General features: G+C 30.7%; 2 protein-coding genes across 6 annotated transcripts; one reads left to right on the forward strand and one right to left on the reverse strand.

The window, feature by feature from the left end:
- Positions 1-265: 265 nt before the first annotated feature.
- Positions 266-3,969, reverse strand: LOC113377489 (Krueppel homolog 2). 4 transcript variants are annotated; one of them, XM_026617832.1, is made up of 6 exons: positions 3,750-3,969; positions 3,486-3,659; positions 3,247-3,428; positions 1,107-1,174; positions 785-918; positions 266-667 (listed from the first exon to the last, which is right to left on the reverse strand). In XM_026617832.1, the coding sequence occupies exons 2-6, from the start codon at positions 3,638-3,640 to the stop codon at positions 445-447; spliced, it is 762 nt and encodes a 253-aa protein (XP_026473617.1). In that variant the 5' UTR covers positions 3,641-3,659; positions 3,750-3,969; the 3' UTR covers positions 266-444. The 4 variants fall into 4 exon arrangements, with proteins under 4 accessions (XP_026473617.1, XP_026473614.1, XP_026473613.1 ...); XM_026617829.1 differs by having other exon boundaries at positions 3,247-3,648; XM_026617828.1 differs by having other exon boundaries at positions 3,247-3,659.
- Positions 3,970-6,448: 2,479 nt separating this feature from the next.
- LOC113377835 (angiogenic factor with G patch and FHA domains 1-like) lies at positions 6,449-11,256 on the forward strand. Of its 2 annotated transcripts, none has more exons than XM_026618268.1 (9): positions 6,449-6,738; positions 6,812-6,991; positions 7,066-7,194; positions 7,557-7,806; positions 8,353-8,513; positions 9,811-10,072; positions 10,568-10,763; positions 10,848-10,947; positions 11,021-11,256. In XM_026618268.1, the coding sequence occupies exons 1-9, from the start codon at positions 6,550-6,552 to the stop codon at positions 11,165-11,167; spliced, it is 1,614 nt and encodes a 537-aa protein (XP_026474053.1). In that variant the 5' UTR covers positions 6,449-6,549; the 3' UTR covers positions 11,168-11,256. The 2 variants fall into 2 exon arrangements, with proteins under 2 accessions (XP_026474053.1, XP_026474055.1); XM_026618270.1 differs by having other exon boundaries at positions 7,066-7,182.
- Positions 11,257-17,137: the final 5,881 nt, after the last annotated feature.

Genomic DNA, 17,137 nt, shown 5'->3' on the forward strand with positions numbered 1-17,137 from the left:
ACACACACATCCATTTTTTCTGATAATGAGGTATGCCAAAATGTTCAGAACCATCAAAACGTGAAAAAAAGCAAAACAAATTCATTTTCGAATTTCGGGGCCCATTACTGTAACTACCCTACGGGAAGTTAATAACACTGAAAGCCATAATCCGAAACATGATTAATCAATGATATACAAATTTATTTATAACACTGAACATTTTGTTTATTTTCAATAAATAAGGAAAGTACAAAAAAAAACAAAAAAAATATATAAATGTGCATAATTTATATATTACCCAAAATTATACCTATACAATGACATTATTATAATTAATTAATACAGCTATTACCCGGCATCATCAATAATTTGCTACCAAGCAGTCAACAATTTTATTGAAGTAAAATCCTTAAATGTGAATAATTAGTTGCTCAAAAAAATATGTTAGAACATTATTAGCGTTCACTGCACAGGTTGTTCAACTGGAGCTAATCGCGAAACCATTGTAACTCCGGTGTAAATAGCATTTCGAACAAAATCAGGAACTGTTGGTTTGGCAGCTATTGACTCCACAGACAATCTCAATTCGTAAAACATATTACGTGTGTAAGGATTACGCCTTGAAGCATATCGCAGCGTTAAGAAATGGTAATACATCAACGGCGTAAAAAGACTAGCTCTTCCACTGCAGAAAAAAAACAACATTCATGTACAATCAACAAACGATAGTGAGATACAAGTTACATATAATTAAAACAAACAATAACACGTTGAATCAAATATGTTTTGTTTTGCTACTCACAAAAATATAAGAATAACAGTCAAGGGCATAATCATAATTTCTGAAAAACTTGCGAGTCTCAAAATATTCCTTGATTGAAACTCAATAAGAGATATCATTAAACGTGCTCCCCACCATGAATTTTGGCCTAAAGTCTGAAACAAAGTAAGTAAAATAATAAATGACTTTTTTGAAAAAATAAGAACATTCAAACTTTTTTTTGAGATTAGATAAAATGTGTATAACAAATATAATGAGCAGTATATATAATTAATAAAATTATTTATGTAGATATTTTAAAAAAAGTAAGCTTTAAGCATTTTAATAAATAACAAATACTTACATCAAGAAGAGTTAATGAGTAGCTAGCCGAATGCAGCGCAGCAAACAATACAATTGGTAATAACACAACTATAGAATTTAATAAAGGAGTGATATACAAAAAGTTTTTTTAATAAATTTATTGCATAAATAAAATATTCTATGACAAACCGTGACCTCCATCAGCACTAGAAATACTTGTTAATAATTAATTATAAAAAAGCTGACCAGCCCTTCTCCACCAAGTACTATTATGCACAATACTCGACTGAGATCTTTCGAATGCATTTATACATTTTCAGAATTGGCTCAGAATATTTTTCAAAACATAGACAAAAACTTTTGCTCTTTTCTTCTAATTCTAAGAAAATGGCTCAGCCGATTGTCTCACGAATCTTTTTTTTTTTTTTTGTAAAACTCGATTTCTATTCTCTGTGCTCTTTGCTCTTCATCTCCGTAAATCCCTAGAATTCGAATTATTTTCGGAATTACAAAAGAAATAGTGAGCAAACGTCAAGCATATATACAAACGGAACGAAAACTTCGACGCGCGATTTCTCGCTTTTTCATTTTTACGATTCTTCCTAATTGGCTGGAAAGATGGAGAAAAAACTAAGCGTTCTATCGAAACAAGACAATATTCATTGTATTCAGGATTAAATTCTATTCCAGTTGAACCTAAAAAACACTTGAAAAAAGTTGTAATTAACCCACTTTTTAAACAATCTAAAGTAAAATTTTGTATCAAAAAACATGATTTTTTTTTCAAGTTGCAAAAAATTGGTGAATTTCTAATTTTTATCTGGATTTTTTAGGTTCAACTAGAATCTATACTATTAAAAATATATACAGTCAACCCTCGATTAACGCGGCAAGTCCGTACCGTGTAGTATGGGGACCGTGCTATAAAAAACTTGTATTTAATGACTCGTTTCCGTTGCACGAATCCGTACGGCGAATCTGTTTGCAATGTGCGCAGACTAAATTATTGCAAGCAGAGCAAACTACGCGCATATAGCAAACAGTATACTGCGTGCGCGTTCGTGCAATGGAGCGAGCCATAACATACAATCCAGGCTAATTCGTAGTGCGTTCTATGAAAAGTTATTTAACGCAGTATGGGAACTGCGCTATGGGAGACTCAGAGTTAGTACAAATCGCACAATTTTTATCGTTCTGTATGGAGACCATGGAATACAACTTGAAGTAGGAGTAATACGGACGAAATGACATGTATGACAGACACAATATTGAAAAATTGGCGCGACGCAGTAGTCAGTTCAAACGTGTTCTTAGACAGCTATTATATAATCAGGCATGTCTAAAAGATAAAAGTCGATAACAAAACTTACATTAATACCATTTTGATATCAAGTTCCTATAATCACTCATAGGTTGCGCAAGGAACTTATGGGCTATTGAACAAAAACTGTAATGGGAAGTCCGTGTAGTCGGAGGAATGTCTGACTTTTAGCTCCGCGTAATAGGGGGAACCGTGCACCCAGAGTGCCATGTTAACCGAGGGTTGACTGTATTTGTTTTGATTTTTTCTAAAGCAGACTCCCCCTTAACGCTTTTTTTCAACTCAAGGCTTCCCCCATTTGTTGACATTATTGTAAATAGGTATTAATTTACATATTTAATACAAAATTACATCAAATATTTTGATTTAACTCTAAACCAGAAAGGAAATGATTATAAGATTAGATTCTGGTGAACATCAAACTCTAATTAATGCTTCATTGATTTTGGCAACTTCAAAAATAAGGACCATCATGAAGACTAAAGAAAAAATACTCGAGCTCTGTAACTGGAATTACCATTTCTAAAAGGGTATCATAGAAAAATTATAAAAACGACTGCCTATGTGGATTAATGATGAAATTGACCCCAATATGCCATTATGCCAATATTCTCCTAACCCCAATATTCCCATGTAAAGATAGCCTCATTTAGCACTGTTTCTCATTACGCTCTACTTTGATGGAACGTATCCTTCGCATTAAGCGGGACATTACTGTATATTGTAATATCTGATAATTCTGTTAATACATGAGAATTTAAACCATTTAACAGTTTGGTTTACTATGTATTTAATGCATATGCAAACAAAAAACTTTTATGCATGTAACCAATTTTAAATGTCATTTATAAAAGGATACGTAGCACCGGACTTACATATAAAAATATTAGAGAGAATAAAAGATAATGGCAGGAATCCTCCAAAAATAATTGAGCTAAAAACTGTCTGCTGATTGAAACTCTTGGCAATCGCTGATGTAACCTTAATGCACTTGTGGCAGCATTAGCTAATATTGCTTTATAGTACGAACTTTCAGCTGAACTATAAAATAAATATTTAAAGAGTGTTGTACAAAATATTACTTCAATAAAAACAAACCTGAAAATGGGTATTATATATCCAATCGTGAAAATAATCGTTAGTAAACGAATAGTCCATAACCCTACATCTACTTTGTGTGCGGCGACATGTTGCATTAATGCATCAGCACCTCTAGGCTGTTCCCTCGAATCTCTTTCTTGATTTTCCGCCATAGTGCAACCTATATAATTTCTAAACTCGCACAATTTGCATAAACTATTTAATTAAATACTTCTATGTTGTATAGAAAAGATATATCTTATCAACGTGTCAAAAACATACCTTTCAATTACTTAATGTGTTCAAATAAATTATTTAATATATCATAATGACTAATCATTTACAGTACATGAAAAAACTACTTATTAATAATTAATACAATACGAAATGTCATTAATTCATACAGGTCAAGTATTAAAATCGCTCCCATAGATAAATTCACACGAGTTAATGGAACGAATGTTGACTGGGTGCTCAATAACAGTGCTATGGTTTCGTGATGACGGCCATAGATAAAAGAGTAAAATGAGCATTGACGGGATTGACCATAGATAAATAAGCATAAATAGATCGATATCTCGGGCGATTTGCGTTACACCCATTTTAATTTAAGAATTCATCAAAACACGGTAGCACGTGTACAGTATGTAAATTAACAGCTGGTATTTTTTCTAGATATGGTTCGTATACCATACGAACGTAATACCGTTTACTTATCTTGATTTTTATAAACTGCCTGGTCTTTTAGTATGCTCTTTTAATTGAGACAATATCAAAATTCTTGAATTACATTTAACGTTTCTGCAATATTTGAAAACTTTTCAGATCATTGTATACACTGTTGCAATTTATCTTTTAAATTATTGCATTGTTTGTTAATCCGTTCCATTATACGCATAATACATCATTATATACATACCTGATAATTAAATGCCGGAAAGACATGCATTTTTTTATTATTTGTGGAGTTATCACAATTTGGCACATTACCTTTTACCATTTTAACTTAATAATAAATAAAAAAAAGTAATCACCAAAACATAATTATATATATAAACAATAACAGATAAGCAAGTATAACACAACTCAACTACAACACGCGATGACAATTTATAGAAAATGTCGTTCGAATCAATGTAGATCAAACTAGATCAAAAAAAATGTGAATCGTAGCGCCATCCTTCGATCAATTTGAATACTAATTTATTTCGATAATCTACGATAATCTACGACGATAATCTACATTTGTTCGGAGATGTTCGGCCATGGGCCATGTATTCATAGATAAATAAGCATGTATTCCTAGATAAATAAGTATGTATTTATCATAGATAAAAGAAGAGTGGTATTTATTTATGTTTCGAGATGGTTTCGAACATAGATAAGTAAGTTTCGATGCCATTTTTCATTGCACATATAAAACTTAAATAAATAACATAGACCTTATACAATTTCATTGGTATTGTATTCGCTCAGAGCGTGACTGCAGCGCTCATGCAGCGCCGGAATAAATATGAACTAATTAAGGCTATCAGTGTGTGGTTTTTATGGGTTTTATATGTTTGTTAAAGAAAAAAGATATTAAATAATTGTTATAAATAATAATAAACATTATACAATAATAATGTGAACGCTCAATGTTTATTGAAATTATTAAATTTACTTCAACGCACTTAAAACATAGTTAAGTGTAATGATTAATTTAATAAAGAAATGCAGTAAACATTTTTAAGGTTAAGTGCCTTAAAGCTTATGTCATGAGCTCGGAATAGTTCTTGATAAAAACAATATAATAATGATAAAAATATTTTATCAATAGAATAAGTAAATAATAAATTAATTTACTCATTTTTTCATTATTTTTGGTCAAACTAAACCCTTAGACATTATTATAAAGACATGATTTAGGCATTATTATAAAGACAAGACCCATCAAATAAAATTGCAGGAAAAAAAACGACTTTAACTTTTCGAGTCTTGTAAATTGAAGGAAATATTGTTGACAAGTAGGTTGGATTCAATACCTCGTCCGATTCACTGCAAATGCGATCATAGGGCTTGGGAACCCACGGTGATCCATCAACACTACAAATACATATTTTGCATTATTTCAGCATTGTATTAATTAAACTGATGGTAAAATAAACATTTTACGCTATGTGATAACTTTTATTTCTCTTTTAATCATAAAATTACATTTATTATACAATAACATGTAATTAATAGATAGATAATAGTTATACATAATCAATATACAATATATAAATATATATTTATCATTATTTCAGCCTTGTATTAATTACATTGTTTGCAAAACAATTTTTCTAGTAAGCATTAAATTTTGATAAAATAACAATTTATTGACTTATAATTTTTCTTTTTGCTAAACATAACAATTTTACAAATATTCATAGTACTCCGAATTTAATTTTTATAACAATAAGGTTATGATACTTTATTCTTCTAACCGCGATCCACTTTTCCCGTTGATTTTCTTTCCACTTAGCTGTAGGAAATGTATAGAATTTGCAGTCACTTTTCTGCTCTTATTTCTACAACCCACTACACAACAGCTTTGGTGGCTCATTTTTAATTATCTCATTTAAATTTGAAATAAACAAATATTGTATGTGTTTTTGCTTAAAATTTCTGTCATAATAGCCTACTTTAATTCTCAAAGTAGCCACAACGAACGCTTCGGTCGATTTGACTTCCCCTTCCATGCCTTCGCACATAGCCAATAAGGTCTATGATAAATAAGCATAAAATTGCACACATAAAACTTATATGTTGGTATTGCTGTATGATGATTCTCTGTATAAATACGTTAATAAAGGTTATGGACGTTTATGTCAAAAATATTGAAAATGAAACAAATGGTATAAATGAACAGCAAAACAAATGAAATTTAAATGGATATATTATAGTATTTTAATCATGAGCTAAAAACGATGTCTATAAAATTTAGATAAATATTTTTATTTATTTTATCGCTTATATAGACATTATAATCGCGTTGCTCGTTTTTATTGTGTTACCATTTATCATCGTCATAGTGAAAACAATATATAATTTAACAAAAATGTCCAATAATCCTGGATCAACATACGGAGATGATGCCTGTCAGATGCCCAATGTGGAGCTTCCTGATGTACAATATGAAGAAAAACTAAAAGATTTTCCAGAAATTGTTGAGTACATAAATACACTTCATGATGTAATTGACATTCAAGCTCAAGTGCTAACAAATGTTCGAAATGCTTTAGCCGATGTAATATTAATTTATTATTTATTCAACTCTTATTAATTTATAAAACATATATAACTTTTTGCATATATTGCAGCCGCCAAAAATTTGTTTTAAATCTATCAACAACAAACATGAGTCAACTACCGTTGATGCGGTAGCAAAAATTGAGCTTAGTCAATCTAAAGAAGTTTCTGAAAACATACAATCTAATTTTGTTTATGAGCCTGTTTCTGGAATGTATTATGATTATTCGACAGGCTATTACTATGATGCGGTAAAGTTTCAAACAAAAACTAAGTGTAGAACGAGCATTTTTTTTTCTAGTACATTACAACATACACATTTTAGGACCTATGTTTGTATTATGATGGGAACGCCGGCTGCTATTATCAATACGATGAGACAGAAAAGAAATATAAGCTACATTCATGCAGTGATGTTTCCAAAGGCTCTAATGAATTATCAGTATGTACATTGGTAAAATCTTGCTATTGTTGATATTAACTCTTAACTTCTTTATCTAACTGAGTTTATTGAAGTTGTTTGAATTTTTAACTAAATTGTGCTCAACTATAAACTAATAAATACCTATAAACATAAAACTATAAATGAAACATTTTTGTTGATTTTGTTGAATGACCACACATAACTATGGTAGCCATAAATAATTTATGTTTAATTGTTAATCCAAATTGAAAGATAAGTTCATTACTTATAATTGTCTATTTCAAACTTATATTTTACAACTTAAAGTACATTAAAATTGTTGAACATTTATATGCATGTTTTATAAAGTAGTTTAAATGTTAATAAACTAATACAAGATCCCTAATTTGTAGGGAAATATAACATCAGAATTAACATCTGGTAAATGTGTAATTGGCTCACCAGTATCTTACAATGGGAAGAGGTATCAGACAACTGAAAAGCATTCACAGCTATCTAGTCAGCATATAGACCTAGAGTTATCTCACCGAAATAAAAGAATTAAAAAAAATAGATCCAAAACATCTGAAGTTGAGCGTGAAGAAGGAGAATGCTCTGATGATTCAGATGTGCCATCAGAGTGTTCTGCTGATGCAATTATGGGTAAATGAAACAATCAAACATATTTAATAATAAACAACTGTTATTAACACCCTTAATAACCTAATGTAACATAAATACATTATAATGAACTTTCATGGTGAATAGTTATAGACGCATTGCCAATAAGATTCAACCTCCCATGTTAAGCAGGCACAATTTATTGTCTTACTTTCAATTTGAATTTTTAGCAAATTTACAACCTCATTTGAAATTTTAATTGAAAAAAGTGATAGTTTTAAAGATAAAAAATTAATTTTTTAGAATGATGGACTCAGAAGCAGACTAAAGTCGCAACAATTATGTTTTAGAAATAATTTTTAGAAAGTTTTAGAAATAATATCTTAATAATATTAATTCAATTTTAAAATTTTAACCAAACAAACTTATTGACCATAATAATCAACTAGACTTAGAGGCTCATACAGGTGACATTTATTTACTGCAAAAAAAAGAACTATCATTTGTTTGGAAAAACTTCTTTTATAAATAAGTAAAAGACTAAATAATTGATGTTGAATCGGTTGTTATTCCTTAAATTGCTTTCAGAAACAACTCGAATGGGCCATCCTGCTATGAGAATTATAGTTGCTGAAAGTAATAATTCTAAAATTAAAGTAGGTACATTATTTCTTATAACTTGCAGTGGCGGAACAATTGGTAGAGAAGGAAATCATGCTATAGTTCTTCCAGACATTAATATCAGCAAGGTAATTTTAATATTATCATACGCATTTTCATTTTTGTTATCACTTTTAGGTATCATTTTGATACTGTTCTCAATTGATCTCCAAAATTTTGTTTAATCACAAAATTAAGTCTTTAGTATGAAATTGATTTAAGAATGATGATAACTTTGCACCTTCTTATCATCTGACCACAATTATCATGGTACAACTATCATTCTTTTGTTGTTTTTGTGCCATACATACTTTTTTGCTTTAGGAGAACTATTGTGAATATTTAAAAAGATATTTTAAATTGTAATATATATATACATATATATGAGGGTGGTCCTTAATATGGATATTTTTGAATTTCCTTGCTCCCAAGGGCTCAAATGGTTAAAAATTGATCAAAGTTTTATATGGAAATAGCATGAAAAAAATTTCAAAAATTTTGCAGAGCATGGAATTTTCAATAAAAAATGACACAAATTTTTACTTTTAATTCATCGCTAAGTTATACCTAAAAATTTTTTTTTTAATTTTCAAAATTTTTTGCCATGCTATTTCCATACAAAGTTTGATTGAATTGCGCTCTATCTAAAAGTTAATATTAAGAGCTAAACTTTCAGAATTTTTTTTATCAATTTAGAACTATATATATATATATATATATATATATATATATGTTAAAGTAGTTAATTTTGATGTTGAGAAATATGAGTAAGTTCTTCAAGGGCATACATCAAATAAAAGGCAAAGATTTAGAAGTTAATCTTTAATTTTTCCAAACGTTTCGACATAGTATTTTATGTCATCATCAGTGGATATAAATATGGTCTTACATCAGTAGCTAGCGCTAGGAACACAATTTTGCACTATCATATATACATTAACTTGTTTTTTTATATATTAATTTGTTGAACAGAGTATGGCAAAATATTTGTGAAATATATAATATATTTTGCACAGAGAACGTAGTTTATGTGACAGAGCCCGAGGCTGTAGTCAACTACAGCCTCGGGCTCTGTCACATAAACTACGTTCTCTGTGCAAAATATATTATATATTTCACAAATATTTTGCCATACTCTGTTCAACAAATTAATATATAAAAAAACAAGTTAATGTATATATGATAGTGCAAAATTGTGTTCCTAGCGCTAGCTACTGATGTAAGACCATATTTATATCCACTGATGATGACATAAAATACTATGTCGAAACGTTTGGAAAAATTAAAGATTAACTTCTAAATCTTTGCCTTTTATTTGATGTATGCCCTTGAAGAACTTACTCATATATATATATATATATATATATAATCTTTGTGTGTTTTTAGAACCATCTACAGCTAACTTATGCAGAGTGTTCAAAGCTATATTATGTCATAGATATGGGATCTAGAAATGGTTCATATTTAAATGGTAAACGCTTGTCAGAATCTAAGAAACGCAGTGATCCAATGGAAGTAATACATGGCAGCTTGATTCAAATTGGTGGCATCAACTTGCTTTGTCATATACATTTTGGAGATGCTACTTGTGATTCTTGCGAACCAGGATTAGTTCAGGCAGAACTAGCTCCTAATTCATTAACTAAAGGTGGGCAACACAATTTACTTCTAATCACTAGGTTTGTTGTCTAAAATTCTTCTAGATTTTTACACTTTTGGCCAATGTGCAAAGAAGCAACAGTTTTATTATGTGTGTCCAAGGATATTTGTAAAGATCACTGCATGTATCTATCAATTTTTTTTTTTCTATAAAGTACGCATGCATGGGTGGCTATATTTTCTCGCATCATGATATACATGTACTATTATTACTTTTTTCCTCTGCTATTGCCTGACTTCTTGCTCTACATCGACATTGAGCACCCTTGTGTTACACATCATTATTATAATAGATAGAAATTTTAAGAAATAAGGTAAACATACTAAAATTACACCGGCACGGCTTGTCCGTTATTTAAGCCACGACTTTTAACAATACGCGAATTTTAAAAATTGTTATATTTGGTATGAATTTATGGGGATATGTATAAGATATATAATTAACCATGTAGTTATCTCCATATACTATTGTATTATTATTTAGATAATCAAATGAATAAAGAAGATATTAGAATTCAACATAAACGCGAACTGCAAAGATTAAAAAAGCATTATGCTCTGGCATCCAACTCAGTTCCTGTTTCGAGTTCAAATACATACAATGACAGAGCTCAAACACGTAGAGAAGTAGTGGGAGTGGATAACCCTCATGGAAAAGAAGAAGTTGCAAGTGTAGAACAGTGAGTGTGAGCAATATACACATAAATAATTGTAATCTTCATGATTTATTGTATATTAGTAAACATTATTGTTTTTCCTTACAGAAGCGTTAGTTCTAAGAATAAAGGATATCTAATGCTATCTAAAATGGGATGGAACAGCGGAGAGGGTTTAGGAAAAGACAGCAGCGGCTTAATAGAGCCGGTAAAATAGGCTATACACAAAGATGAAAAGCATTTCTTAAATTGTTATTGTAATTAATAAAAAAATATTTTAGATTCCATTAATCAGCAATAATGGCACTTCAGGATTGGGCATGAATATTCCTGACTTATTAGAAATCAACTCTGGGACTGAAAAGAAACGCATTAAATGGAAAAAGGCCCAAGAAAGATTCAAGCAATCTGCTGCCACACACAACTAGATCATTACTGATTATAAATAATAAATATGCATTTTAACAATATTTTTTCTTAAAATATAACATAAACAGCATTTATTTCGTTCTGGAAAGAATATATATTTATAAAAATATTATAAACATTTTATATAGTTTATTCACAAATTATTTGTTTATTAAAGTGCGATAGATATACATATGCATGTGAGAGCGTGGTATATGTATTTTTCAATAAAAAGGAAATATGTTTAGAATGTTGTAAGTTTCTTTTATATCAATAGATTCAAATATCCAAAGGTAGAAATCTCAGCTATTGTATATTTTTACTTATTTATTTCTAGAGTTAAATTATCGAAAATCGTTTAAAAATTGTTGAAAAAATATTGAAAATGTATATTAGGAAACATCCATTAATCACGTGAGCAAGTTTTTAAGAATTTTTGATGAAAATTTTGCTTTACAAATTGCTCCGAATAGAAAAAAAAGATTAAAAAATATTTTGAAAATAACTAGTAGTAAATCTTGAAAAGAGAACACTTGTCTTTTATCACTGCATAGATTTATTCTTAAGAATAAGCAACCTTTTCAAGTCGCGGGCCGAATTCATTTATCAAAATATGGCGGGCCGCACTTATAATTAATTTAAAAAACTCGATATATACAAAAAACATTATAATATAAAAGTACCAAAATAAAAAAAAAAGTGAAACAAGAAAAGGTTACATTATAAATAATATTCTACCTTAGAAATTAAGCCCACGGGACGTGGTTTCCTCATTATTAACTTCCCGTAGGGCAAGTTATAGTAATCGCAAAAAAATCGAAAATGAAAATTTTTATATATCTTTACGTTTCAAAGGTTTCTGAATATTTTAGCATACCTTAGAAAAAATGGATGTATGTGTGTGTGTGTGTGTGTGTATGTGTGCGTGTGTGTGTGTGTGCGGATACAAATTTTCGTCGACGATTTCGGGAACACCGATCAATCGATTTGAATAATTCAAAAAACATTTGATTCGTATTGATAAGGAAACGTGCTGATTAGTTTTTGGCGAAGGCAGGCCTAGCCGTTCCGAAGATACGGGGCAAAAAGTGCCAAAAATGGTAAATCAGTTTTTAAGAGAACGGAGCGTCCGATTTTAATAATTCAAAAAACATTTTACTTGTATTGACAAGATGAAAAATTGATCAAATTTTCATGAAGGCAGATCTAGCGGTTTCGGAGATCTAATGAGAAAAATAAAAAAAATGCCATTTGGCGATCAAAAATGATCATTAGACATATGCACGTCAAATTATCAGATATTTTATAGAGATTTTAACAATAAGTATACATTTTTTTTACATTTATATGGGTTCCGTACCAATGCTTATCCGTTAGACGGCGGCGCAGCACTTACGCGCTTTGACATTTCGCCTCTATGCAGTTCAAGCAGTACGATTTCTTTGAAAAAAAGTTCAGAATTTTCAAAATATGTCAAAATGAAGAAAACATTTTTTTTTTCAAAAAAAGTAATTTTTTGTCAAATTTATAGTTTCTCAAAAATCTAATTTTTTGAAGTAAAATTTTTTCAAAAACGTTAATCGTTTTTAAAAAATAATTTTTGGTACGGGAAGTTCCAGCAATTTGCCGTAAGCACGATGCCCTAATTGCCTTAAGACAGAATTCCACTTACAGCTAGTTGATCTATTCTATTCAACAGTTTTAATGCAAACTGAGTCATTATGATGAGGCAGACGATCGCACAGGCAGATGAATAATATATCGTCTAGTGATAGGCCTATGGGACATGCTTACGTTGTTCCCTTAGGTTAGTTAATAATCATCGCAATAAGAAAAATCGTTTTGCTGTTAAATTTAAATTGTAGTTTCATAGGCTGAATATGAAAGCAATATCTGAAACAAAATTCAAGTTTAATATTATAAATGAAAACAATACAGAAATATAATATTAATATTTAAAATCGTTTGTTGCTGTTTTCAATTTGACTTTTAATGCGGAATTTTGAATTTAAAACAGCGGTTCCGAATGTTTTTTAACTATTGAAATTCAGTTTCTCTCGAAAACATAAACTACCTAAGTACATATCGCAAATGCGCACATGCATATGACTATTTTGGGACAAATTGATCAATCTTTCTGTTTCAATCGTAGTTTCAATGCGTATGATTGAAGATGACAAACATGATGATGATTTAGACGTCAATTATTTAGTAAGTAGAATATCGTCTTAAGGCGAGTTGCAAAATCTTCTCGATGTATGTAAATAATCGACATAATCAAGATGAATTGAGACGGCTCATATTTCCAAACTATAATGAATTTTAATTAAACCACTTTTCTTAGGCCTACAATATTTTAGGATGTTCACCAAGGCCATCATCATAAAAAGTTTCTTCAAAATCACCAAAAACAATTTCAACAATTAATTACGAAGAAAGTACGTTTGTACGGCCGAACAAACTGATATTTTTAGAGTGTTTCTTAAATTATCGAAACCAGTTTAAAATTTTTGCGATCAAGTGGACGAAAAATTACTGGTAACGCTTTTTTTACTTTCGAGATCATCGCCGATTATTTCGAAAACTAGTGGGGTGGGTGGCATCGTGCCTTAAGGCAAATTGCTGGAACTTCCCGTACCGTAACTAAATGTTCGAGGAATACTGAATGTTTTCAAATAAATTATTATAAATATTGTAACATTGTCTAATATTTATAAGTAATATATAAACTGAATTGCAAAGTTGAAATTATTCGTTTAAAGACTATTAGAACTATAGTCAGAATTAAAAATAAAATCTGAATTATTTTCGATATACAAAAAATTTAAAAAAAAAATGAAGCAAAAAATGTTTTTTTCCAAAATCAATTATTTTGTCAAGACAAGCATAAAGTTCTTTGAATCATTCAAATCGGACGCTTAGTTCTCTCAAAAACTGCCATTTTTTACATATTTAGCTCCGTATCTTCGAAATGGCTGGGCCTACCTTTGCCAAAAACTAATAAGCACTTCTCCCAATCATTACTAATTGAATGTTTTTTAGATCATTCAAATCGGATACTCCGTTCTCTCAAAAAGTCGATTTCTATTTTCTGCACTCTTTGCTCCGTATCCCCGAAACGGCTGGGCCTGCCTTTGCCAAAAACTAATCAGCTCTTTTCCTTATCGATAGGAATCGAATGTTTTTTGAACCATTCAAATCGGTTGATCCGTGCGCCCGAAAACGTGACTGGAAATTTGTATCCATGCATACATATACACACACCCACATCCATTTTTTCTGAAGTATGCCAAAATGTTCAGAAACCTTCAAAACGTCGAGAAATGTAAAAATTTTCAATTCCGATTTTCGGCCCATTACAATAACTTACCTACGGGAAGTTAAAAACAATCAACGCGAGTTATCATTAAATGGCTTTTAATTTTTCTAATCGGTTCAGCCGTCCAGAGCCGTGCCTGGCCAGCGTGCAGTGGAGCACCGCACGCAGGCGGCCGCCTTTTGGAGCGGCCGAGAGGCGGCCAAATAAAAAAAGAACAAATTTAAAGGCGGCCTTAACGAAAAGCGGTCGCATTGAAAGTCCACTGATTAAAAGGCGGCCAAGTTGAAAGACCGCTGGATTAAGAGGCGGCCAAACTAAAAGTCCGCTGAATTCATTCGCGCCCGTATTGAAAATCCGCTGAATTAAAAGACGACCGTAGTCAAAATCAGCCGAAGGAGGCCGTATTGAAAGCGAGATTGAATCAAAAAGCGGTTATTAAAAGCTTTGTTTTCAAATCATTAATAAGTGTATAAATCTGGTGAAAGTGGCAACTTTGCCTTAAAGCAAGATGCATGGATTTTTCAACATATGCCAATAATTGACTTAACTATAAAAAATCTATTAATTCAGGCGTTAAAAAATCACCAAAAAAACAGAAAAATATTTGAATTAATTTATTTCTAGATCTTATTGGCTTAATTTAACATTGAAAATATTTATTTATTAGAAGGAATGTGGTCAAGTTCAAAGTGCTGTCATGTATGGATAGATTTGATACTACGGCGAGAGCAGCAAAGACTTTGAGGCGGCCGTATTTTCAAACTATCAATTTTACAAAAAAACGGTTTTTTAAAGAATTGTAGGAAATTTCTCTAGTTTAATTCGTACATAGATACTTCTATCGTAGAATGAGCCAGAAAGGAGATATTTTGAAAAAGCTGTTTTTTGACGCCATTTTTTCAATATGGCGGCAACTTGCCGTTCAAATTTGAGGTGGCAAAGTTGATTTTCGTAAAGAGCACCTCGAAATCTATAGGATTACCAATTTTCAGAATTCCCGGAGTACTGTACCGGCAAAATGACCAAATGACTGGACTACTGACAGACGTAGTCGTTAGTGACTTTTAAATTTTTGAAATCGATGTAACCGTTTTTCAGAGAAAACGTTGGCAAAAGGTCAAAATCGGCTCATCAGCCGGTCTCAAACGACTCAGAATGACTAGAAACTTCGAGAAAAAATAAAAATTACATGTCGAATTTTTTTGTGAGAACTTATTTGATTTTTTCTTATTTTGTTATTTTCATGGGCGGCCAAAAAATGCTCGCACGCAGGTGACCATATACCCAGACACGGCCCTGCAGCCGTCCTTGAGAAAACGTTGACAAAAGATTAAATATTACTTACCAATTAGAAAATTTGACTTTTTTGCAAAAACAAACTTTAGGAAGTTAAAAATTCATTGTCACGTCTGAGATCTGACCAACAATGCGCAATGGTGCAAGATTTCCAAAACAATCGAATTTCTCCAATACCTTTTAGTTTTTTTTTAAAATTTGCATTGCTTTCATATATTCAAAAAAATTCTAATATTTATAAAAAAAATCAACTTCCTTTCTTAACTTCCCGTAGGGTTAGTTATTGTAATGGGCCGAAAATCGAAATTGAAAATTTTTACATATCTCGACGTTTTGAAGGTTTCTGAATATTTTGGCATACCTTAGAAAAAATGGATGTGTGTATGTGTGTATGTGTGTGTGTGTGCATGTATGTATGGATAAAATTTTTCGTCCACGTTTTCGAGTGCACGGATCAACCAATTTGAATAGTTCAACAAACATTCGATTCCTATTGATAGAGAGATGTGCTGATTAGTTTTTGGCAAAGGCAGGTCCAGCCGTTACCGAGATACAGAGCAAAGAGTGCAGAAAATAGAAATCGAGTTGTTGAGTGAACGGAGCATCCGATTTGAATGATCTAAAAAATATTCAATTAGTAATAATTAGGAGAAGTGACTATTAGTTTTTGGCAATAGCAAGCCCAGCAATTTCGAAGATACAGAGCTAAATGTGCAAAAAATGGTAGTTTTTGAGAGAACTAAGCGTCCAATTTAAATGATTCAAAGAACTTTCAGCTTGTTTTAACAAAATAATTGATTTCGAAAAAAAATTGTATCATTTTTTTTTAGTTTTTTTTGTATATCGAAAATAATTCAGATTTTATTTTTAATTCTGAATAAAGTTCTAATATTCTTTAAACAAATAATCTTAACTTTGCAATTCTGTTTTATATAATTCTTATAAATATTAGACAATGTTACAATATTATAATAATCTATTTGAAAACATTCAGTATTCCTCGAACATTTCGTTACGGTACGGGAAGTTCCAGCAGCAATTGCCTTAAGGCACGATGCCATACACCCCACTAGTTACAACTATGTTTACAGAATGAAAGTTGTCGTTGAATCTTATAGGTAATATCATTTGAATGTAGGATAAGTTACTAAAATCGAAAAAAATCAAAAATTGTTTACTTTCATATTTCAAAAAAGTGAATATTTGTAATAAATGTAATATCTAAATTAATTATAAAATAGAATAAAATATCAATTCACGTTTCTCAAAGAACTGCGGCATATTATAATCGAAAAGCAATGCATAGTAGAGAGTTTCTCTATCTGGTGAACAAACTAGCCAAAACAGTTTTTGCGTATTTTGCGGATAAAATTAT

This window comes from Ctenocephalides felis, unplaced genomic scaffold (genome assembly GCF_003426905.1).
Source record: "Ctenocephalides felis isolate EL2017-DRISC unplaced genomic scaffold, ASM342690v1 CF-g0.4_SCAFFOLD_01886, whole genome shotgun sequence".
NCBI lineage: Eukaryota > Metazoa > Arthropoda > Insecta > Siphonaptera > Pulicidae > Ctenocephalides > Ctenocephalides felis.

What these genes read in the sequence shown, in the direction of transcription:
- LOC113377489 (XM_026617829.1), bottom strand. Translation starts at nt 3,640, where the DNA reads ATGGCGGAAAATCAAGAAAGAGATTCGAGGGAACAGCCTAGAGGTGCT. An exon ending in ATATGTAAGTCCGGTGCTAC is followed by an intron (nt 1,175 to 3,246) that starts GTATCCTTTTAT and finishes TAAATTCTATAG; the next exon opens with TTGTGTTATTACCAATTGTA. An exon ending in ACTGTTATTCTTATATTTTT is followed by an intron (nt 668 to 784) that starts GTGAGTAGCAAA and finishes TTTTTTCTGCAG; the next exon opens with TGGAAGAGCTAGTCTTTTTA.
- LOC113377835 (XM_026618268.1), top strand. Translation starts at nt 6,550, where the DNA reads ATGTCCAATAATCCTGGATCAACATACGGAGATGATGCCTGTCAGATG. An exon ending in AATTATCAGTATGTACATTG is followed by an intron (nt 7,195 to 7,556) that starts GTAAAATCTTGC and finishes CCTAATTTGTAG; the next exon opens with GGAAATATAACATCAGAATT. An exon ending in TTCTGCTGATGCAATTATGG is followed by an intron (nt 7,807 to 8,352) that starts GTAAATGAAACA and finishes AATTGCTTTCAG; the next exon opens with AAACAACTCGAATGGGCCAT.